This window comes from Xiphophorus hellerii, chromosome 21 (assembly GCF_003331165.1).
Source record: "Xiphophorus hellerii strain 12219 chromosome 21, Xiphophorus_hellerii-4.1, whole genome shotgun sequence".
Taxonomy (NCBI): Eukaryota; Metazoa; Chordata; class Actinopteri; order Cyprinodontiformes; family Poeciliidae; genus Xiphophorus; species Xiphophorus hellerii.
Genome location: NC_045692.1, coordinates 20,141,935 through 20,165,315, shown reverse-complemented (window position 1 = coordinate 20,165,315; position 23,381 = coordinate 20,141,935). Strand labels below are relative to the sequence as shown.

The 23,381-nt window shown below is 40.8% G+C and overlaps 1 protein-coding gene across 7 annotated transcripts in view; it reads right to left on the bottom strand.

Moving 5' to 3' along the window:
- Positions 1–219: 219 nt before the first annotated feature.
- arhgap21a (Rho GTPase activating protein 21a) overlaps positions 220–23,381 on the bottom strand; it is an 87,875-nt gene continuing 64,713 nt past the window's right edge. For all 7 annotated transcript variants that reach the window (XM_032550807.1, XM_032550806.1, XM_032550802.1 and 4 more), the window contains 18 exons: positions 20,947–22,525; positions 18,015–18,158; positions 15,914–16,016; positions 15,415–15,451; positions 14,994–15,113; positions 13,652–13,951; positions 12,714–12,778; positions 12,473–12,621; positions 12,236–12,378; positions 10,666–10,824; positions 10,457–10,535; positions 10,308–10,381; positions 9,438–9,527; positions 9,230–9,355; positions 9,111–9,152; positions 7,696–7,801; positions 4,863–4,894; positions 220–3,295 (listed from right to left, as the gene is read on the bottom strand). In XM_032550807.1, coding sequence (XP_032406698.1) covers positions 1,808–3,295; positions 4,863–4,894; positions 7,696–7,801; positions 9,111–9,152; positions 9,230–9,355; positions 9,438–9,527; positions 10,308–10,381; positions 10,457–10,535; positions 10,666–10,824; positions 12,236–12,378; positions 12,473–12,621; positions 12,714–12,778; positions 13,652–13,951; positions 14,994–15,113; positions 15,415–15,451; positions 15,914–16,016; positions 18,015–18,158; positions 20,947–22,525 — 4,836 coding nt within the window. In that variant the 3' untranslated portion in view covers positions 220–1,807. The remainder of the gene's footprint in view (positions 3,296–4,862; positions 4,895–7,695; positions 7,802–9,110; positions 9,153–9,229; positions 9,356–9,437; positions 9,528–10,307; positions 10,382–10,456; positions 10,536–10,665; positions 10,825–12,235; positions 12,379–12,472; positions 12,622–12,713; positions 12,779–13,651; positions 13,952–14,993; positions 15,114–15,414; positions 15,452–15,913; positions 16,017–18,014; positions 18,159–20,946; positions 22,526–23,381) is intronic.

Sequence of the window (23,381 nt, the reverse complement as noted above, 5' to 3'; positions counted from 1 at the left end):
CTATTGTGGATTTTTATTAATCATTTTTAGATCGATCTATCTATCTAGATAGATATAATATATATTATTATTGATATTATATCTAGATAGATATATCTATCTATCAATATGAAGACAGTTACACAAACAAATCAAAAACCAACACTTCCTAACTCTAGAAACTCTGTTAATGTGCAAGAAGACAAATTAAGCAACAAAAATATGCAAGAAGACAGAATATATACTTAAGATTTTTATTTATTTCCAGTGTTTGTTGGGACGAGGGGGCACTGAACCCATGCTCTGCTGCAGCAAACATTCGTATCATACAGGTTTAAAACCCAGTTTATATATTTTTCCCCAGTTAAAGGCGCTGGTGCCTTTTACTGCACTTTAAAAACACAAGAAACAAAACGTCGTTGTAAATTTGACTGAAAACTGGATTTCTGGTTTAAAACAGTCCTGTGAATAACTTTATAAAAACGACTTTTAAAAAGAAAACAAAGAAGGCACTTTTCTTTTTGAGATAAAAACAACTTTCACAAGTAAAAACAAACTTTTTTTGGAAATAAAAACTAATGTACCTACGAATTACATACGATAGCGTCAGCATTTCATCATTACCGTTTCATAGCCCGCTTTTTTTAGGGATAAAACTATAACCATCCTCCAGTTGTCCCAGCTAATATCTGGCTGATGTTTATGGGCTGCGGAAATGAAACTTCCCGCAGTACGCAGCTCAGAAAGCAGCAGTCGGTACTCCTACGAACTTCAAGTACAAACAGAACAAAAACAGACAGTTTTGTCACAAGCATCTAGCATCAGCCCAGAAAGAGAGATGCTAAGGCTGGGCGAAATGGCGCAAAAATAAAATGAGGTTTTTTTATATGTACCAGGTCCGATTTTATTTCCGCTTATCTAAAATTTCACAATTTATTTTTATTACCCTTCTGTGAGTTGCATGACAGTTTTAGGGGTAGGCTATGATTTATTATTTTATTTAATTATAAGAAAAAAGTCATGATATTAGCAGAATAAAGGTGCAACTTTAATTTAATTAATCGTCCTTTAAAAAAATCTTTTAAATTATCATCATCTGACGTAACACTGTTTGTGTAGTACTTTAAAAAAATCAATTGCACGATCGTGTCAAAGTCCTGCTACTCAATAATTTTGTGCTAATGTGTTAAAAAGGGATTTTATTATTTGTAAAAATTTACATCATTACTCATTTTTTTCAATTTTAATAAAAATGTTACTTTATTCTCCTAATATTACGACTTTATTTAGACAATATTTCAACTTTGTTGTGGCACAACTTTATTTTGATAATATAACTTTAAAAAATCATAACTTTACCCTGACATTTAATTATGAAGTTGACCTAAATTCAAAAGTCCAAATAAATAGAAGCTGTAAAAACAAGATGGCGGCTTGGGCGTGCTGACGTCACTATGAACTATGGAAACCCCAGGAGTGTATTGGTGGAAAAAAAAAAAAAATTCCCATTTTCCAACAATTAAATCTTCAAAAACCATAAAATGGTCGCCCAGCCCTTGGTGATACATTCTTCATACAAGAGGAAGAACTGAACCATGTGACGAAGTAAAGACTCTCGGGTCAGTTCTGCTGGAGAAAGTTCACGATTCCTTTCCGACTCGGTTCCAGTATGGCAGAGAACTTCATCATCTTTATTAGTTTAGTAACATTCATCAGAGCTTATACACAGTATGTACATTAGATACAGAAAGTATATTTTAGTATAAAAATATTGTGCTAAAATACACACATTTACGCCTGAACACACACTCTGGTCAGGTTTGTCCGTCTACAGGTACTGGTAAAACCGTGAGCGGGTCACTTGCGCTCCGGACAGTTTGTACGGGTGAGCGTCTGATGTCGGCGCGGTTTTATTTGTGTCCCGCATCCCGCCACCGTTAACCTGTTCCGCGGTCGCCAGCGGAGGTTTTTCGGATTTTTCCGGAGCTTCGGGATGATCGTCCTCTGGCTCCGCTTTGGGCGCTACCTCCGCACTCGGTTCGGATCCGCGGAGCCGCTCGTGGGTAATCCAGGCCCGGAAGGAAAGGTCCTGAGAGGAGCACCTGGGTTTGAGACGGTCCAGCGCCGAGAGGTCAGCCGTCTGGTCGACTCCACCCTGCTCCCGCCAGTCGTTAATGACCGCCAGGTTCGCGAAGTCTCTCTGCCCGCCCATGGTGTGCCTCCGCCGGATGTTCTTCTTCTTGCTCCGAGCGTCGGGTGTCTGACTCTTAGTGGCGAACATGTCGTCGGCGGACGATCGGATCCTGAACCTCAGCCGCTCTGTGATTTTCAGGTGCCAGGCTGGTTCGGGCCGCTCCGACTCGCTGCGTGATGAAGAGCTGATGCTGCTCGACGACCGGCCTTTTTTCATCACCTCCAAGACTCGAGACAACCGGCTGGAAGACTCTGCTCTCCCCTCCGTCCCCGCCGCGCCCTCCACCGACGAGTCGCTGTCGGTTTTATGCCGCAGCGACCACCGTCTGGACAGAGTGTCGCACTCAATCATGCGCTGCGTGGGGAAAAGGCGTCGCGCTTCCTGTTTCTGCGAGCCGGCGATGGGTTTCTCCTGACTCTGCGTGGGGCGAGGCGTGGACTGGCCGCTGCCGCCTCCCGGCGCGAACACCGGGAACTCGCCTTCGCTGTCCGTCTCCATGGGTCGGCCCTCGCTGATGAGCTCGCTGCGCTCGTCGTCGGCCTCCTCCCCGCCCTGCAGCTCCGGACTCAGCACGCCAGACTCGGCTCCGGTCAGGAAGGTGATGGAGGAAGTGGTGGAGTAGTCGGAGGTGATGGAGCTCACGTCGGCCCCGGCCGACGCCGGCAGGTCCAAGAAGCCTCCACCGGTCCACTTTTTGGGCCTTGATCTGGGGACAGATGCCCCGGAGCTCATGGTGCCGAGGTCAGAGGTGTTTTCCTCCAGCTGGGACAGTGGATCCGACAGGGAAATCTTCCTTTGCGCCGCCGTTTGGTCACTGATGATTGGCGACGGCGAGGCCCGTCGGGGTGGAGTCTTCTCTTTCTGGAATAACGAGCTTCTGTGGATGGTTCTGCCGTTCTCCTTCCTCTCCTCGGCTCTCGGTTTGTCGCCCTGCAGCAGGTAGTGGTTCGGCTTTTGCCCCGAAGGAGCCTCCTTTCTGGGGAAGACCGCATCCAGATCGTCGTCAGAGCTGCTAGGCTGCGGCTTCTCCCTTGACCTCCCTCTTTTGCGGCTGGCGGCAGCAAAGATGGAGGAGACCAGGAGGTCTCGGCTGCACTGGTCCTTCCCAGAACCCCAGGAACCCTGCAGCAAAAAAGAGATCGGGCAGAGAAGAGGAGAAAAATACAAAAATGAAAAAAGTTAAACTTTGAAAAGACAAAGAGAAAAAAATCCCTCATTCCTTTAATCAGTACTCCACCTGCTCCAGAGACGCACCAATCAGAGAGAGAAAGAGGAACATTAGCGGCATCGTAGCAGGATGCACATCATTACTGTCGCCATGCAGCTTTACAGCAGATAAAGCAGAAGCTGCACAAGCACCGCCATGAAGCTGAGCAGGAGCAGTGAAATGAAACAGCAGCGCCTCCTTTTAAACTCCACTGATGACTCAAATCAATTTTAATGTGGCAAGAATACAGCCGTGTGCTTTAATATTATTTTATCAAATCAGTTTTTATCTGTATTCTGCTAAATTACATCAACGAGGTCCTCCAGTTTTTACTATTTCACACAAAATCAACAGTGAGCGAGTTTACTGAAAATTTTCTGCAAAATGTTCAAAAACATTGAATTAAAGAGACGCCAACTCCCACCTGCAGGTGGCAGTATTTCTTCCTTCTCCTGTACTGCTGCCTCATCCTCAATCAATGTCAAGTTAATCAATATAGTGAGTATCAGAGTTATATTTACAGTCAAAAATAAACATAAATATTGCTAAATTTCTTGGAAATATTTTTAAAACAACCCCAATTTTTTTTATTTTATTTTGATTGCAAAATATTTACAAAAAACCCCAAATTATTTTAGTGTGTAATAGACAAAAAATTCTATTACACACATTGTACAACTTAGTCAGAGAAAAAAAACAACTAATTTAACAAAAAAATCCTCCAATTTAAATAAAGTTGTTTAACGTATAAAATAAGAGCCAAACTTTATTAAAAATATACAGAACAATAAATTATTCATTACATTGTAACAATCCAATACAAAATAATCTAAAAAATATTCTTGCTACATTTTCTGGATTTTAGTAAATAGAAATAAATCATGAATAAGAAAAAGCGTGAAGATAGTCCCACCTCCCGCACACCTCACCACTGTCTCACTGCACCACACTCAGAAATCTGAAGCGATGTTTCTTGGAATTAAGAAGTTGAAAATGGAAATAAACACATTTGCAGATTTAAAAAGGAGAAATATGCAATAAACAAATTAGGATTGTTTAATAAAAAGCAGTGTTATGTTTCTGTAAATTTTATTGCATTAACTGGGTCAGGAACAGCAGATCTCTCCTCTTATGTAATAATGTATACTATCTGTTTTAGATCAAATAAATCGTATTAACAGTATACTTTATATTCTTATTTATGATGTTTCAGTCCTCAATATTACTAATTAGGACTCTCTCACTTAAACATCTTTGCTATCATAGGCAGATTTATTTCTTTAACTTAACTTTTAACTCAATTTTTGTGGCATAACAACAGAAACTTGCTCTTGTTATTCAGTGAAAACATGAAACTTGGTGCCTTTTATTCAGATCAAATAAGGATTTTTTAAAAGTAGAGCCAGCGACTCCAGACTGTGAAACCTTCAAAGCGATTTTCTTCCTGTAATCCTAAACTACCAGCGACCTGGACACACTCACCTTTGATTTAGCTGAGTCACTAGTTGGTGAATCTGCGGGGAGGAAAAAGAGCAAAATGACACATTAGATGATTTTTACATGAGAATAAATAACACAAAAGAGGAGGTGCAACACTGGGGAATGAATTAAAAATAAATAAAATGTTATGTTGATGAGTGAGAGCATGGAAACGATGAGGTGAGAGAAGATTAGACGAGACCGATGAGCAGACAAGAGGCCATGCAAGCAGACAAACAGGTGAGCTCCATGTTACACCTGGACGGGACGCTCTTAATGACACACCTGAACATGAAAACGATGATGAGAGAAACATTAGTAGTGAACAGCAGCAGATAATGTGCCATGCAAAGAGGATGATGACAGTTAGAGGAAAGTCTTTGAACAGGTCAGGATCAGTCTATAGGCTATATAAAACCTTTTCATTAAATTTTTTGCTCAAAATCTGCGTTAGATTATGAGATTTTAATCTGGTCAGTTCTGCTTATTTTGAGCTGTTTTAGGGCGTCTTGTCACTTTAAATTCAAATAAGCTTCTGGCCACGCCCCCCAAACTCCACATTTACACTCGCACAGGAAAATGGCTGCAAACAGATGTGCAGTTATACAACCTTACATCTTTGAAAAGCAGAAGTGGAGCCTCCTGCACAACCAACAAGAATGCAGAAAGTGGTTTCTGAATAGTAAGTCAACTGGTCTTTTCCAGCAGCCGTTATACAGGGCTTCCATTGGTACAACTAGCTGACCAAATGTGCTGGAGCTCTGCACGAGTTGCTAGGTAATGGGGCTGAGTTCCACTTGGGTTGCTAGGTAACGGCGTAATGCGGCTTAGCAATCAGGAGGCTTTTGAAATGACTAATTTTCCAGACACCAAAAGACATTAATTTGCTGTACAGATGGGTGTGTTTTTTTAAATGCTTGGGCTGTTTACAGAAACAGTACAAACCTAAATGCAAGTACAAAAAGTACATAATTTTGCAAAATAGGTCCCCTTTATGCATATTTAAGTATATTTAGTGTTTTAAGTATTAAAATAGGCAATTAAAAGTGTTCTTAAAGGGGGTCTCAGAGTTCAACTATTTCATCCTATGGTAGTAAACTTACACATCTATCAGATATGATGTGCAACAGGCCAACTAGTGAATAGAAATTGTGCTACTGTGAAATAAAGCAATAAAAGAGAATCCAGTTTTTATGTTTGTTTACACACATTGCCAGTAAAACTTTACAGGATGTAATGTTTGAACAGTAACTGACCTGCTAACAGAGCAGGTGATTCAGTGCGACACAGTTTTGAGGTGAGATGAAACGAGACACAAATACGACAAAGATGGCGACTGAAATAAAAGAAAAAGTGACAGGGGGTCACAGAGGGGCTAGCTATATGAGAAGAGAGGACGCTACATGAGAGAGATGAGTGTGGGTTAGGGAACCTATGGTCAGTGATTACCTCATAATAATCATTTCCAGCTTTAAAATTTGTGTTTCGTAGCTGAGCCCCCCTCCGCTCCCCTTACATACAGTACAGATGAGGGTAAATATGTGCAGGTAGGAACCATACCATGCTATCTCTCCTGCAGGCCAGCTTGTAAAACAGTGAGGAGAGACAGCGGAGAGCCTTTCAGACAGCAGCACCGGCCTGCGTTAGGTAAACTCTGACAGAAAACCCGCAACACCGGGGACTGTACCGTGTCGCCGCTCTGCTTCCCCCCCAGGGTTTCTGTTGCTTTATCTCTTTTTTTAAAGCTTCGCCTCATCTTTCTGGGGTTTAAAACACCTGCGGGTTCCTGCAGACTAGGCAGCTACAGTGCCGGCAACAATCCTCCTTCTTCCTACAGTTCCAGCTGTTCATTACAGAGTCCATCAGAGACATCACGGCGTGATAGACTCCGCCCACTTGGCCTGTGTCAAGATCAGTATGTGTGAATGCTGGGAAAGCCGTTAGGACACCCGACAGAGCCTCACTAGAGACAGAGGGATCAGAGGTCGCCTTTTACTGTAAAAACATCTGCACTGACGTGGAAAAAACATGCCGAGTTAGTGCAACAGTAGGCAGGGGGAACAGGGGAGGGGAGCACAGCCCAGGTCAACATCACATCATTTATCCTTTTACTTCACCAACAACATCAGCGCCCTGCAGGAAGTATCTACACAACTTGAACTTTGTCATATGTTGCGTTTTATAGAGATTTTATGTGGTAGATAAACACAAAGTAGCACATTGTTCAACCATTTTAATTTTCAACACAGCTAGGAACTTGAACTACTTGGACGATATGACTGAAAATATCAAGATAGAAGCGTTTCATATCAGTCGCTACCAATAGTTATTGATTATTCTTTTGTTTTAAATATCTGAAATACTGAAAACGGGAAAAACATGGAGTGAAAACAATTCGCCGTTTTCACTCCATGTTTTTTTTATTTTTAAGCAGTTATGAGGTAGAGTGGCAAAACCTTAAACTAAAACCAAAGTTACAACTGAATTTATTCTACAGTAACTATGAAGAATCATGTTGATGTAACAAAAAACATTTAGTAACTTTTTTCTCCGCTTTAGCCCTAAGAACTACTTTGTGTTGCTCTATCACATAAAATCCCAATAATAGATTTAAAAAAAAGCTCAAGGAGTATAAATAATTTTGCAACGTGTATCAAGAAAATCCAGTAAAACACAAAACACAGCAATTTGTTTGCATCCGTTTTAGAGATGCAGATAAATTGCAGAAGCCAAAGAAGCAAAGGGAGAAGCTGCGCTGTCATCAATATCGATTTAAACAGAAGCGCTTTGGGCCGGGACGGAGGACGGCTCGCCCGCGGCGGAGGAAACGCGTTACCTGAAACGTCGCCCTGCGACGTGCCGGTGCGGCCGATGTTGGTGAGGAGGTGGTCGATGTTGGGGACGGGCTGAGACTCGATGGCGCTCTCTTTGTGGGAAACAGTCTGAAAGAGCAGAGCGAAGTTTGACCACAGTTGGAAACGAAATGACAAACTATAAAACAGCTGAAACACTGACTTCCTTTAAATCTCGACTAAAAACCCACCTGTTTAGAGTTGCATTTGAAACATAATCAATTACAAATTTAATGATGGCACTTGACTTAATGTCATGTTTTGATTGTTGATTCTATGTTGCATGACTTTGTGCTTTTGTGTTTGTTATGATATAAAACACTTCGAAATGCCTTGCTGCAGAAATGTGCTATACAAATAAAATATTATTGATTTTTGATACACCAAAAAACTATTTTTAGACAACATAAAGAGCAAAATGCTACGTTTCACATATCAAGACAATATGTTAATATCAAATTAATCTTTTTTTAAATGTATTTCATAAGAAATTACTTTTGTTCTTATGAAATGTAAGGATATTACATAACATTGTACTGAATCTGATTTCCTACTGTTATGAAATTAATAAACACAAAAAAACAATTATTACTATACAGCGCCTTCCACACTTCAACGGAGTATTAAAAAAATTAATAGAATAGATCTGAGGTGTTAAATATTAATAATACAAATATAACCATAAGAGATAAAGGTTATAAAATATATATATATACACAAGAGTGATGCTAGTAGTCCAATATGACTGAATATAAACAAACAAATAAATAATGATGAGAATAAAGTATTATTATAATGAGGTCAAAATAATGAGAATAAACTCAGAACATTAAGAAAATAAAGTTGTAATAATACGAGAAAAAAGTAACAAAAAAACTAAGCAAAAAAAGTTTTTTCCCTTGATTTTACTTTTGTCTGTTCGAAATAAATAAAATAAAATAATTAAATAAAGAACAAAGCTATAATATTACAAGAATAAAGTCGCCATAATAAGAGAATAAAACCAGAACATTAAGAAAATAAAGTTGTAGTAATACAAGAAAGAAAAAAGTAATAACACGGGAATAAAGTTATATTACAAGAATAAAGTCGCAATAGTTCGAAACCAAGTCGCAATAATAAAAGGATAAAATTGTAATGAGAATAAAAAGTCTTAATAAAACGAGACTAGTCCAGAATAAAGTTGTAATAAGATAATAAAGACTCAATAAAACGATAATAAAGTCACAATGATACGAGAACAAAGTAGTCATTTTATAATAAATGAAAAATAATCAAAAAATTAAATGAGGAATGTTGAGTTTTACTCTTGTATCAATTTTACAAATAAAAAAACTTCATGTTTTAACTAAATGTTTCTCACTGAACGGCCTTCATATCCTGAACTGCATTAACTCACCACTGGTTCTCCGTTCCCATCGTCAGTGAAAAACCAGTCGTACTGAAAGGAAACAAGACATTATAAAAGCTGAACTTCCTGTTTTTAATGTTTAAAAGGACGAAGGATGAGAGGCTCACGTTCTGAATGAGCGTCTCCACTATTTTGTACTGGTCGGGCATGTGGGTCACCATGTGGGTCATGTTGTCGTCGGTGGTACGCACCAGAGTGGGGCCGAACACGATGGCCAGGTTCCTCGGCTCCATCTGAAACCAGAGGTGTGTGTTTTAGAGTCTACACTACGTCTAAAGGTAAATTAAAAAGGTGTAAACGTTATGAGGCGATAACCTTGTTTTTCTCTGAGTTCTCAGCTACAGTTTTCAGATGAGCTGAGAGGAACTTCAGCGTCTCGTAGTGATGATCTGGAAGCTCATGAAGCTGCAGAAAATATACAAATATGAAATATTGGATGGATGGATGGAAGGTTAGTTAATTGGATGGATGGCTAGTTGGATGGATTGACTGTTAGTTGGATAAGTGGATGGATGGATGGAAGAATGAATGGTTAGTTAGTTTTTTGGTTGGTTGGTTGGTTGGTTGGATGGATGGTTAGTTAGTTGGTTGGATGGATGCATGGTTAGTTGGTTGGATGGATGGCTGGATGGATGGTTGGTTGGTTGGATGATTAGTTGGTTGGTTGGAGGGAGGGAGGGAAGGTTAGTTAATTGGATGGATGGATGGATGGATGGATTAATGGATGGATGGATGGATGGAAGAATGAATGGTTAGTTAGTTTTTTGGTTGGTCGGTTGGATGGATGGTTAGTTAGTTGGTTGGATGGATGCATGGTTAGTTGGTTGGATGGATGGCTGGATGGATGGTTGGTTGGTTGGTTGGATGATTAGTTGGTTGGTTGGATGGATGGATGCATGATTAGTTGGTTGAATGGAGGGAGGGAGGGAAGGTTAGTTAATTGGATGGATGGATGGATGGATGGATGGATGGATGGATGGATGGATGGATGGATGGATGGATGGATGGTTAGTTGGATAAATGGACAGATGGATTTTGGATTAATGGATTGTTAGTTAATGAAACCTGACCCAGTTGGACCGGTTCTGACCGGTCCAGAGTTCTACAGTGAAACCTTTACATCCCAACAGTAACCTGAAAACCTTGTTCTTGTATTTTGAGGTGAATTTCATCAGTTTTACTCACCAGCCTCTTGAGCACCTTCAGTCTCTCCACTGGATCCTCTATCCTGTTGGCTTCAATAAAATCTGCGTACCCATCTGCAGGGAGAACAGTGTTTGTTAAAACTGCAGTTCACCGCTTCGGCCACCAGGTGGGGCGCAGAACCAGCTCACCGTTGGTGAACAGGGGCTCAGGAAGCTTTCGAAAGAAGGACTTCAGTAAGCTGCTGATCACATTGAGGTCCCTCCATTTCTGCAAGAGAAACGATCCAAAATATTGATTTCTGTATCCTGAGGGTCAATAAATGGCAGGTGTTACCCTGACCTAACGAGGACGGAGCCCTGCAGGCGTTCTAGGATTCAGATCGACGAAGAACACTTACGTCATCCTGGATATCGATGTCGCCCATGCCCTTGTTATTGAGCTCCTCCTGCATGTTGGAGATGGCAGCATTATTCCCGGGGACCCTGTAGATGCCCGTGTACTCCAGCCCTCTGTCCTCCACCAGCTTACAGCAAACCTCCACGATCAGAGGCACAAACTGGAGGACAGAGAGAAAAACACCTAAAAAAACTGATATGACTGCAACTTTTGGTGCTTAATAAACAAAGATACAGCACAAAGCTCATTTTATTTCATACATTCCAGAATGTAAGAATCTGGAATGTAAGAATCCAGATTCTTACATTCATTTTATAAAAAGACAAATGACTGTTTTGTTCTCACTGTTTGATAACAAGTCAGGTCCAAAGATGGATTGATGGAAAGTTAGTTGGATGGATGGATAGATGGAAAGTTAGTTGGATGGATGGTTTGATGGAAAGTTAGTTGGATGGATGGATTGATGGAAAGTTAGTTGGATGGATGGTTTGATGGAAAGTTAGTTGGATGGACGGTTTGATGGAAAGTTAGTTGGATGGACGGTTTGATGGAAAGTTAGTTGGATGGATGGATTGTTGGAAAGTTAGTTGGATGGATGGATAGATGGAAAGTTAGTTGGATGGATGGTTTGATGGAAAGTTAGTTGGATGGATGGTTTGATGGAAAGTTAGTTGGATGGATGGTTTGATGGAAAGTTAGTTGGATGGATGGATTGATGGAAAGTTAGTTGGATGGATGGTTTGATGGAAAGTTAGTTGGATGGATGGATTGATGGAAAGTTAGTTGGATGGATGGTTTGATGGAAAGTTAGTTGGATGGATGGATTGATGGAAAGTTAGTTGGATGGATGGTTTGATGGAAAGTTAGTTGGATGGATGGATTGTTGGAAAGTTAGTTAGATGGATGATGGATGGAAAGTTAATTGGCTGAATGTAAAGGTGGATGGATTGATCGATATAAGCAGATCTTGATCCTTAAAGGTGACCTGTATTATTCTTTCTTGAACAGACTGGGATCGGTTTATGGCCAATACAAAATATGGTAATTAAATTTTTTACACAAAATCAATGTTAAATAATCAGATGTTGTTCTGCTCAGTTCTGCCTATTGTGAACTCCTTTCAGAATGAGCTGGTTTAGGGCGTCTTGTCTCTTTAAATCCAAATAAGCTGCTGTTGGCCACGCCCCCCAACTCAACGTTTAAACTCTCAGTGAAAATGGCTCCAAACAGAAGCGCAGTTTTCCAACCGTACATCTTTGAAAAGCAGAAGCTGAATCGTAAGTCAACCACATCAGCCATAAACCAGCTGACCAAATGTTCCGGAGGCCCGACTTTGGTTGCTAGGTGACGGGTGGAACTCTCCTGGGGTTGCTAGGTACCGGGAAAATGCCTACTGATTTATGACGCTGCAAAGGCTCATTTTCCAAACACCAAAAAATGGACTTACTGCCAGAAGCAGCTAGGTGGTTTTTTTAAGTGCTTGAGGAGCTTGTTGAGGATGGAGAGTGAAGTATTTATTGGGGCGTGTTCTAAAGAGCGTTTGGACCCGACTGTGGACAGATTGGCCTCACCTTGTTGGTCTGAGCTGGAGGACAGTCATCCAGTCTGACTCCAAATGTGACTCCAGGAGACGGCTTCTTCTCAAAAGGTTTCCTCATCAGCCCAGGGATGCCTTTCCTCCATGTCCCCTTGTCTTTGGGAGGGCTGGTGTCATCTGCACACAGTGGGTAACATCAGCACATATTGAACCCTGACCCTTTTTTAGTCTGGCTAAATGGAAGCTGTGACTTAAAGGGGAAGTTTCCCACCTTTGTGGCTGCCCTTCCTCTCCTGCTCTGGTTTGGGTGAGTGCGGACTCGCTGCTTTGGTCTCTCCTTTGCCTCCCAGCAGCGTCTGTCTGATGCTGAGCGACTGGCGCGACGCCCTGGGCGACGGCTCGGTCTTACTGCCTGTCGGGCTGGAGGAAACGATCAAATAAATAATCAACTGAGATTTCAGATCAGATCGAAAGGCTCTAACCACTGAAGACGTCTCTTGTTGTCTCCTCACCTCATCAAAGTGTTGTACTCCTTGATCCTCCGACTGATGAGGTCATGGCTGGTGAAAGCCGCGTCCTAAAAGAAAGAGAAGAAGAAAATAAGATGCAACTGTTTAGGGCTGCAAATAACGAATATTTTAGTAATCGATTATTATTATTCAATTTTTTATGCCGGAATCAGTTTCTTTTTCTTGCTTTCTTTTCTAAAAAAGAAATTACAAATGACATAAAATATTTTCAAAAATGGCTTTTACTTTAATAAACCCTTCTGTGAGTTTTACAAATTAGGGCCAGGCTGTGAGAATTTTTGATTAATTACGAGAATGAATAAGGACGCAATGTTATCGGAATATCTTAAAATTAAGAGAAAAAGGTAGTTTTAATGAGAAAATATCTTGAATAACTAATTTTTTTTAGTTTCTGTATTAAGAGTTCTTATAAAATTACTACTTCATTCTCCAAATGTTATGACATTTTTCCGGTAATTTAAACATTTTATGCCTGTATAGCTATATGTGACATCATGACTTTATTTTTGTAAATAAATAAATAAAAATAAAAATAAATAAAAATATGAGCCTGACTCATATTTTGTCATAAAATTGACCTGAATTCATCAAGTTCAGTTAATTTCCATTTGGGATCAATAAAGTATTTTTGATTTGAATTGAAAGTCCAAATATAAACTAAAAAAAAAAGCTTGTCTAACAAGATGGCGGCTTTGTGTGTCACTCTAAACTACAGAAACCCAAAACTTTTGTTGATGGAAAATAAAAAAATTCTGATTTTCCAAAAACGAAACCTTCACATTAAAAATCAATTGAGTGAATTAAGTTCCTTCATAAGTGCATCCATTGTATCAATTTAACATTTTTAGACGCAGATAGCCGCACCAACTCAAGGCCAAACATGCAAACAATAATGATATTAGCAAAGGATGAAGATGAACCTCCTCATCCAGGTTGCTGCTCTCCTGTATGACTCGGATCCAGGCCAGCATGTCCTCCCGGTCCTCCGCCTGGAACAGGTACTCGCAGTCCGACGTGGTCAGCCTCAGGACGTTTTTGCGCTTTGTGTCGCTGTAGGAGATGTCGATCAGACAGGCCTTGATGCTAATCTGCAGCGGCTCCTCTACGGTCTGGCAGCTGGCGTGAGCCTGGCCCTCCTTCTTGTCTTTGTACAGGCAGAGGTAGTGGCCTCTCAACACGGCGTACATCTGTTTCCACTGCCGGTTTCCTCCTCCGACACGCTGCAGAGGGAAAACATTGACTTCATGGTGTACCCAAAACAGCCGGCTGTTACTGTCAACGTAACTACAGTAGGTCAGGTGTGTGTTTCCTGCAGGCTTCATCAACTCAGATTAAAGACTTTTTAAGACCTCAAAATACCTTAAAAGTCTTGACTTAAAGACTTTTTAAGACCTTAAAAAGTCTTAAGAATTTTTTTAAGGTCTTAAAAAAATCTTAACTCGTCATTTTTTAGAACCATTATGACCTGCATCATGACAAATATATTAGGGCTACAACTAACAATTATTTTAGTAATCTGTCAACTATTCTCATGATTAATGAATTAATTGAATTCACAGTATTAGGTATTTAAAATGCAAATAATAAATAATTCAATGCCGTTTTTAACTAAAAACTAAACTTTTTATTGCCTAAAATTCAACAACATATAATTCTTTTAGTAAATCTGAACAGGGTGGAGCTAAAACTGCCACTTGAGGAGTTTTGGCTAAAACATATTTACAACAGTGTTTTAATATTAAATGCACAATGTATACATTTTTGTACGACTTTGTTTAATTACTAGTCTGAATATGTTATTTTCTTTCAGTAAATGATCTTTTTTGAGTCTAAATACTCCAGTTAAAGTTTAATCAATTACTAAATTAGGTGATGATTACTTCAACAATCGATTAATCATTTCAGACCTAATATATATATACTTTTTGTTTGATTTTTTGAAAATATTTGTCAAAATTTGCACTTACACCTCATAGTCAGCTAGCAAGAGCATATAGCAGATAGCTACCTCTATCCACACCCACCTTGAATCACAGAACAGAATAAATTTGTCTGCAGGTGACTCAAACTTTTGCCTGTCAGAAAAGTCCCATGAGAAACAAATCCAAACTAATTTAAGATCAGTGATAAGTGTATTTAAAGCCATATAATTAAAAAATTTTTTATTTCAGTCATTATAAAGATTTAATTTCTAGGTACGCGATTCTAATACTTTACAAGGACAGCAGGGTCTGTGTTTTATTATGCAGGGAGAATACACACCTTTCCCTTATCTGCATGAAGCTGCTTCAGATGTAGCAAACCCTCCTTGGTGGCGTCGCAGAAGACGTCTGATGAGGAATCTCGTCTGGATCCAGAATCTTCTGATGACCTGTCTACAGCCTGAAATATAAAAAACACAATAAACTTTCAATAAATAAAATACTAACAAACATATGCAAAATCTGACCAAGTTATGAAACATTTTATGAAAGAAAAACGATAACGTATTAAATTTCCTATCAATTATTTACCTGGTGTTGACTATATAGCTGTCTGTGTTTTCCATAATATATTCACATTCCAGTAGGAGAACATTAATCTTGTGGGTGTGAACTAAAAGGCTGATAAACTACAGAGGAAGACATGCGGATAAGCGGGTCATATAAGGACAGCCGGGACTGTCTCGCAACAGACAACTTACCTTCCTCAAACTTTTCAGTCCAGGAAGCAGAGACCTCCTGAGTGCAAGAGACAAAACATGAAATGTTAGGAGACTTGAAAGAGCTGCTGCATTTTCAGTGGTTTGGAGTTCTGTTTGTTGAAGCTGTGTTGGTGGTTCAGACAAACATCAACGTCTCTCTAGAGTGCAAGTGAAACCTGAGCAAACAAACACTAAAATCCAGAGAGTTTGATTATATTTAAGGAGGCCAAAATGGCTTGGTTACTGTTGCTGCTGGGAGGTTTAAAAGCCGAACAAATGAAAACAAGACATTAGTTGTTTTCATTTTACAATCAAACAACTGGATGAAACTTAAATTGGATGATGAATTTCAATTAGATCAACGTTTATCTTCAGTCACATGCTGATTCTGTGACTAAAGACATTTAAATCAAAGAAAAAAAACTTTTTATCAATCTATTATAAAAGTACAAGTGTAGGAATGGGGTTAAATTTCACTCAGGCAGTGGCTGTTACTCACCCTCTGCTGTCCTCGTGGTAGTTATCGATGCCTTCATCGTACGATTTGGACCGCTCAGATTTTGTACCAGAGTCTGACCCGATAACTGAGAGATGAAGAGAATCTATAAAAGAAATGGACACAAATATATTAAACATTCATTCATTTTAAACAAGATATTTAAATTAGAAATGCAAGTTATCGATTAATGACTTGATCTAAAATTGATTAATCTTATCGACTGGGGCCATTTTCTTAAAAACCCAAGATTTCTTTTGTATCAAGAGGGCTAATCGTCTAACATAAAGGTTTAAATTCTTCGGAATATGCTGAATTTATATTAAAAAAAATATTACTTTGTCAGCCGTACTAAATACTGATTGAATAAACAGACTTGTGGTCTCGATTGCATTATTAAACCTAAGAGATTTTATGAAATATTACAAAACAGGAATAAAATATGTGAAACACTTAATTTACAATTAACAGAGATTTTTATATAAAAGTACTGTCTGTGGTGTGGTGTGGTATGAATGTTAAAACTTCGCTCATTAACTCACGACCACTTTTCTGTCGTAACATCATCCTCGCCTTTTGGTTGGGAAATTGACGTTGCTGCATCATGTAGCGCTATTAATGTGAAACTTAAGGACCTTATCGAGTTTTTATATTTTAAAGCAGAACCGCATGAAGTGAATTTTGAATCCCACAACCAGTGATGTCAGTAACGCGTTACTGACGTCGGACCACTTTTTTCAGTAACTAATAATCTAACGCGTTGCTATTTCAAATCCAGTAGTCAGACTACAGTTACTTATCGAAATCACTTTGCGTTACTATTTTCTTTTGTTATTTAATTTTATTTCCTCTACGCATCTTGTCGAGTGACCGACGTCTCTATGCGACAAAAATGTAAACAATGAAGGGAGACGCGCATTTTGTTGGTGGAAAAACTGGAACTATTTTGAGTTTCTGTCTCCAAAGTCCGATTATTATAAGCGGCTTTGGGATTTTTTTTTTTTTAAGTTGCTTGCAAATTTAATGAGTGGCGGGTTGAGCCTTTTTGGGCTGGTTTTTGAACGTGAAGTTGCTCATTTGGGCTTGGAAATAAGCAGAGACTCATAATAAATCCCAGAATTTGTCCGTCATTAATGTAGTTTTAGTCAGGCGCTCCCTGTGCATCATTTCCCGGATGATCCGCCCCGCTGTGTCTTTGTTAATGTCAAGTTAATATATGATCTCTGAATGACATCGAGCTTCGCGTTGCGCTCCAGAAAACTGCAAACATCGAGACTAATATGAACAGCGCAATAAACGTCAAAACAGCCACGAATAAACGGGTCCGTAGTTGCCAATAATTATAATGGCAACTTAACGCCATTATAATTATTAATATTAAGATAAGTGTCACAAATCTGTGCAGCCATCTGAGTTGTGGAGCTGCAGGAGGAGCTCTGTGCGCTGCGCTTTCACACCAAACGCAGGGCCGTAACGCAGAACCTGGAGGCTGGGGGGAAATATGGGGGCTTTAAAATCCTTCTTAGAGTTTTCCAGACAACAGTGGAAAACAAATTACTTTTGTTTGTTTGTACTGTTGTAACCATTAAACAATCTCCTCTTCAGTTCAATGAAAGATCAATGATCAATGCAAAAGATCAATGTAATTTTCACAGGAGGTGGAGCGCTGTTGTTAGCAGCTGCTGAAAGTAACTAAAAAAGTTAATTTTAATGTAACTTAGTTACTTTCCAAATCAAGTAATCGGTAATCTATCTAAGTTACTTTTTCAAGGAGTAATCAGTAATCTGATTAAAGTTACTTTTTCAAAGTAACTATGCCATCACTGTCCACAACGGACTCTGTTAGGACCGTTTCTCTTTCTCGTTCCGTTAAGCTCCGCCATCTTTGTTTCTGTCTGTGTCTGAACAACGGCTCAGGTTAAGGTGGACCAGCGGCGCCCTCTGCTGGATGGCAGACAAACTACAACACTAACAACAGGTCTAAACAGACGTTATTGGTTAATCGATTGGAACTAATTTTAATCTAATAAACAAATTGATTGATAATTAATCATAAGTAGATGAATTTTTGCTTTCCTAATTTAAATTAATCTGTTGACATTACCTTGATCGTGTGACAGATGGCGTCGAATGAGAGGAGAGGAAGACGTGGGGCTGGGTGGGATGGTGGTAATGAGGGGAGTTGAGATCACCCCGGACGCGGGAATGTGCGTGCTGTCCTGGTCGATGCTCGGGCTGGACGGTTCGTCTGAGGACACAAATCAGGGCCCAGAGGTTGAGAGAAAGGAGGCAAATTTCCCTCGTAAATCAGAAATCAGAACCAGAATCACGGGTTTGTAATAGAAACAAAATGAGGCAGTCAAACAGACAGAGGAATGTTTTGTGTATGAAAACAGAGGCTGGAAATGTGACTGAAGGATTAAAGAATGTTCTGGTTTAGTCAGTGGTTGCGATCCATAATCAGAATCTGGGATGGAAACTGAATTTACAAGTTTTAATGTTTTGCTTTGGGTTTTTATTGGACTGGGAGCCAAAAACATCTGCGAATGTTAAACCTCAGCCCAAAACATCGTTTCTTTGTGTCACCAGTCAGAGTTATTTATAGATAAAATGTGTGTTGCTTTAATTATACATGATTAATCAGCTGTTGAAGCATGTAGTTCACAGCTTCAGCCAATATTTTACTGCTACAAACAACACGCAAAGATTCATTAACCATTTCAACTATTTTCTCCTGAACTCAACGACCCTCAAAATATAAAATAACCCGCTGTACCAAAGATTAAAAAAACAAATAAACATTTAAATTAAACATTAAATACATTTTTTAAAATGTAAATAAAAAATAACTTGCTAAAACTAAGTAAAAAAAAAGTATATAATAACATTTACCATTGACAATCATATTAAAAATTAAGGCTTTGAAAACTTACAAAATTGAGAAAAAAAACCCTGCAACTCCAAATGAATTGTCAAACTTAACTCAACATATAAATAAACAAATATAAATTCAAGAAACAGCTGATCAACCTAAAAGCGAATGTTTGATTTAAATTAAACACGCTAATATAAACTTTTAAGGTGGAAATGATCTGTTTTCTCACCTGAATAATTAACCACATCAAACATTTCTTCTCTTCCTCACTTACATCTTTCTGATATCTGAACTCCTGTTCATCTGGAGTTTATTTAAAATGGCCGTTTTCTGCTTTTCCCCCCTCCGTGTTTTTGTCTAGATTATTTTTTCTCAAAGTATTTGAACATTTCTCCTGTGTGGGATTCGATGATAAACTTGTAACTGACCTGACTGAAAAAAGAAAGTTTATGTTCTCACTGCGGAAGAACAAAGATTTATATTTTTATTAAAGTCTCATTTGTTCCTCTTCAAACTTTCTGCAATGCAGGAGTTTAAATACCAGCACAAGGCTTAACTCTCACCTGATGTCTCAACTTGAATAAAAACATTTACAGACGGCAATAAAACGCAGCGATAAGAGCCAGCAAGGCAAAAACAAAACGAAGCAGTCAGCGTGACGTTTCTGCCCGATAAGCTGCCAGACGGCTTCACTTTTACATGAGCAGCCAGTCAGCGTTAAATCATCCTGTGTCATAAAGGCCGATATGAGCCGTCAGCAGGCTGGCACGCCCGAAAAGCAAAGGAGGAAATAACCACAGATGACAAATATGTCAGGAATGAATCATATCTGGATCAGAGAGGCTGGACGATCACAGAGATCAAATATCAATAACTTTACGCCAAATTAAGGAGCAAAAACACATCAGTAAATATTCTGAGGACTTTTTTTTTTTTTTGCTGATTTCTCGGTTCCCATGGCTGTAGAGTAAATATGAAACCAAAAGCAGGAAAACACCACAAACTGGAGCCAATAACGAGCCTGGATGATAAAAGGACTCCAACTGGAGCTCTTTGTTGTGTTTGGCAGCAAACTCTGACTTTATAAGAAGACTTTTTGTTATTCTGGGAGGAAAGTTTTTTTAATTTCTCCACTTTGATAAGCAAATCTAGACGGGAGACAAAAGAATGACTCCAGTTTTCTTATCTACATTTAAACAAATTTCTCAGAAAATATGTAAAACAGCCATCACACGAGAATCCCTTACTTAAAGGTAAATTTAACATTTTCTCCAAAATTTAGTAAAGTTTTCTATTAGTTTAATTCAATTCAGTTAAAAATACTTTATCCCAAAAGAAAATGAACTTATATCTGAGTATTCAAAAAGTCCGTATGGATGGTGATGGATCTCCAGGAGCAGTCAGTGTAGCAACAAATCTGAAGAGGCCTCTGACTGAAGACAGAGTTATGACATGAAAACAGCTGACTAACATGGATGGATGGATGGATGGATGGATGGATGGATGGAAAAAGGATGGATGATGGATGGATGGATGGATGGATGGATGGATGATGGATGGATGGATGGACAGATGGATGGATGGATGGATGGATGGATGGATGGAAAAAGGATGGATGATGGATGGATGGATGGATGGACAGATGGATGGATGGATGGAAAAAGGATGGATGATGGATGGATGGACGGATGGAAAAAGGATGGATGATGGATGGATGGATGGATGGATGGACAGATGGATGGATGGATGGATGGATGGAAAAAGGATGGATGATGGATGGATGGATGAATGGATGGATGGATGGATGGACAGATGGATGGATGGATGGATGGATGAATGGATGGATGGATGGACAGATGGATGGATGGATGGATGGATGGAAAAAGGATGGATGATGGATGGATGGATGGATGGACAGATGGATGGATGGATGGATGGATGGAAAAAGGATGGATGATGGATGGATGGACGGATGGATGGATAGACAGATAGATGGATGGATGGATGGACAGATGGATGGATGGATGCCTGCACCTGAACATCCAATCAGAAGAACTGGTTTCTGATGAGTCGTATCAATCTGATTGGCTCGGCGCTGACAGATCAGCGTCTCTAACAGGAAGTTCCTGTTGGAGTCGGACAGTTTTGGCTGCTGCCTCACCTATGAAGGGGATGGAGTCCAGGGAGTCATTCAGGTTGCTGGAGCCGGATTTGTGCCTCGTGTCTCCCAGCCTCCTGAGCAGTGTCTCGTTGGACGCCCAGCACATCGCTGCGTCCGCCGACCCCGCCTTCAATAGCGGCGGCGACTTTACTTCTCGCTGCCTGTCGTTGACGTAGGACGGAGGCCGGGCGCGGGCGCCTATGGCGGTCTTATCTCTTCGTAGGACGACGACCGTGGCATCGGGTCCTTCGACGCCCTCTGAGAGACCGCCGTTAGTCCGCGCTGGCGTCTCCTTGACGACTGGTTTTTGGGCGACAGTGGCGGTTGAGGATATTGTGAGGACTTCGCTCTTCATTGGCCTGAGTGTGGGCAATCTGGAGGCGGCACTGGAGCAGGACGACGACCTGGCAGCTAATCCCGACTCGGACCGGTTCTCCGTCTTCAGGCTGTCGGCTCGGCCGCGGAGCTCCAGGTTCAGCGGGGAGAAGCCCAGGTGGTTCCCCACGGCGTTGGCTCTTTGGTCTCGAAGAGGCTCTGTGGTTTTAATGGCGGACGAGGTGGGGGAAAGGTCGCAGAGGGAGTTTTTGACGGGCAGGCGCGAAGGCCTCATTATGAGGCCGTCCACTCTGACCGCTAGTGCAGAATCTGTTGTACCTTTCGTAACATCAGGCGAGTTGGACAGCCGCTGCTCCGGTTTTGGAGGAGGTAAACTCCTCCTGCTTGTTTCCTGTTTGTCCTCCATCTTGTGACTGATGTGATCGCAGGACCTGGCTCGGGGTTTGGCGACCCGGGCGGCACCGGGGAACGGCAAAGCATCCTGAGAGGCGCTCCGAGGCCAGTGGCGGGAAGTCCTGTCTGGCTGGCCGCCCAGCCGCTCATGGGATGCGCTGCGGAGCGGAGGCGGTGCGGTCGGGTCCACCCCCCGCTCGTTGGAGGCGCTCCTCCGTCGGACCTGGGAGGGGGCGGCGGCCTTTGGGGCGTAGGCGGAGTTGGCAGCGGCTCGCAGGCTGTCCAGGCGCTCCTGGATGGTGCGGCAGCCGTACGTGTGCAGCCGCTTGGCATCAATGTAGTCCTTGTAGGTGGTGTAGGTCCGCCAGTCGATGTTCTGATGGGGCGAGGTGGTCGGCGCCGGCGGCGACGGGGAGCAGTGGTTGGCGGTGGGGGAGGTGGTGGTGGAGAACGTGTCCGTCGATGTGGCGGCGAGCGGCGCTCTCACCAACGGCGAGAACGTCTCTGGGTACGGCAGACATCCTGTGGCAAGGGGTCTGGGTCGGTCCGCTGGGGAGCGGTACCGGTTCTCCTCAGTCCGGTGGCTGGGTCCGGCCCGAGCCAACCGGGATCCGCGGTCCACCGGACCGGCTGGAGTCCTGGTGCCGTCGTTGCTGACGGACGGGACCTCGGGCCGGCTGCTGTTGTCCGTGGGGGCCGGTCGCCTGGCGGGCCCCGGGTCGGACGGCTGAGCCATGGCCGCCGCCTTCAGCTCGATCCGAGGGTAGCATATGGGAGGCGGCTCCGGGATGTTCTGGGCATTTCCGCTGTACGCCTCATTTCCTTTGAGGTATGCATCCTGGGAATACGCCTGCAAGAGATTATACGACAACATTTACAGAGCCCTGAAATCAAAACATCTAAATCCTCTGAACGTTTTCACATTTTCTCACTTTAGAAGAAAAAACTTTAGAGTACAAAGAGACAAAGTAGCCAAAAACTGTTAAGAAAGGAAGCAGTTAATCTGAAAAGTGTGGTGTGCATTTGTCTCTTTTCCTCTTACATCCATTAAAGGTGACCTCTTATGCTTCCTTGAACAGCTTAAGATGTGTTTGTGGTCTTTACAAAACATTTTTGTTAAATTTTTTGAAAAAAATTATTCTTACATATTGAGTTTTTAATTTCCTTTCAGAATAAAAACTTTTTGACTTTTTATCACTTTAAATTCAAATAAGTGTTTACACACAAAAATGGCTGCAAACACATGCGCAATTATACAACCGTACATCTTTGAAAAGCAAAAGTGGAGCCTCCTGCACAACCACCAACGACAATACAAAAAAAGTATTTTTGTCAAGTTTCTGTTGAAAATATCTTAGTACACATGAAATAAGACAAAACTAACTTTTCAACAAGATAATTAGCTTGTTTTGACTCAGTTATTCCTTAATATTAATTTTAAAAAAGAACTAGTTCCACTAGCAGATTATTTTACTTACATGGAAAAATTGTTTTATTTGAAGTGACATAATCTGCCAGTGAAACTAGAACTTAAAAAAAAAAATTAAGGAATTATTTACATAAAACAAGCTCCTATATCTTGCTAAAATGTTATTTTAAGTTAGTTAAATTAAAGCGTACTGAGGTATTTGCACCAGAAACTAGACCAAAAATACTTTGTAAGATTTTGAGTTTTTGAAGTGCACAGACAGCCATATATACAACAT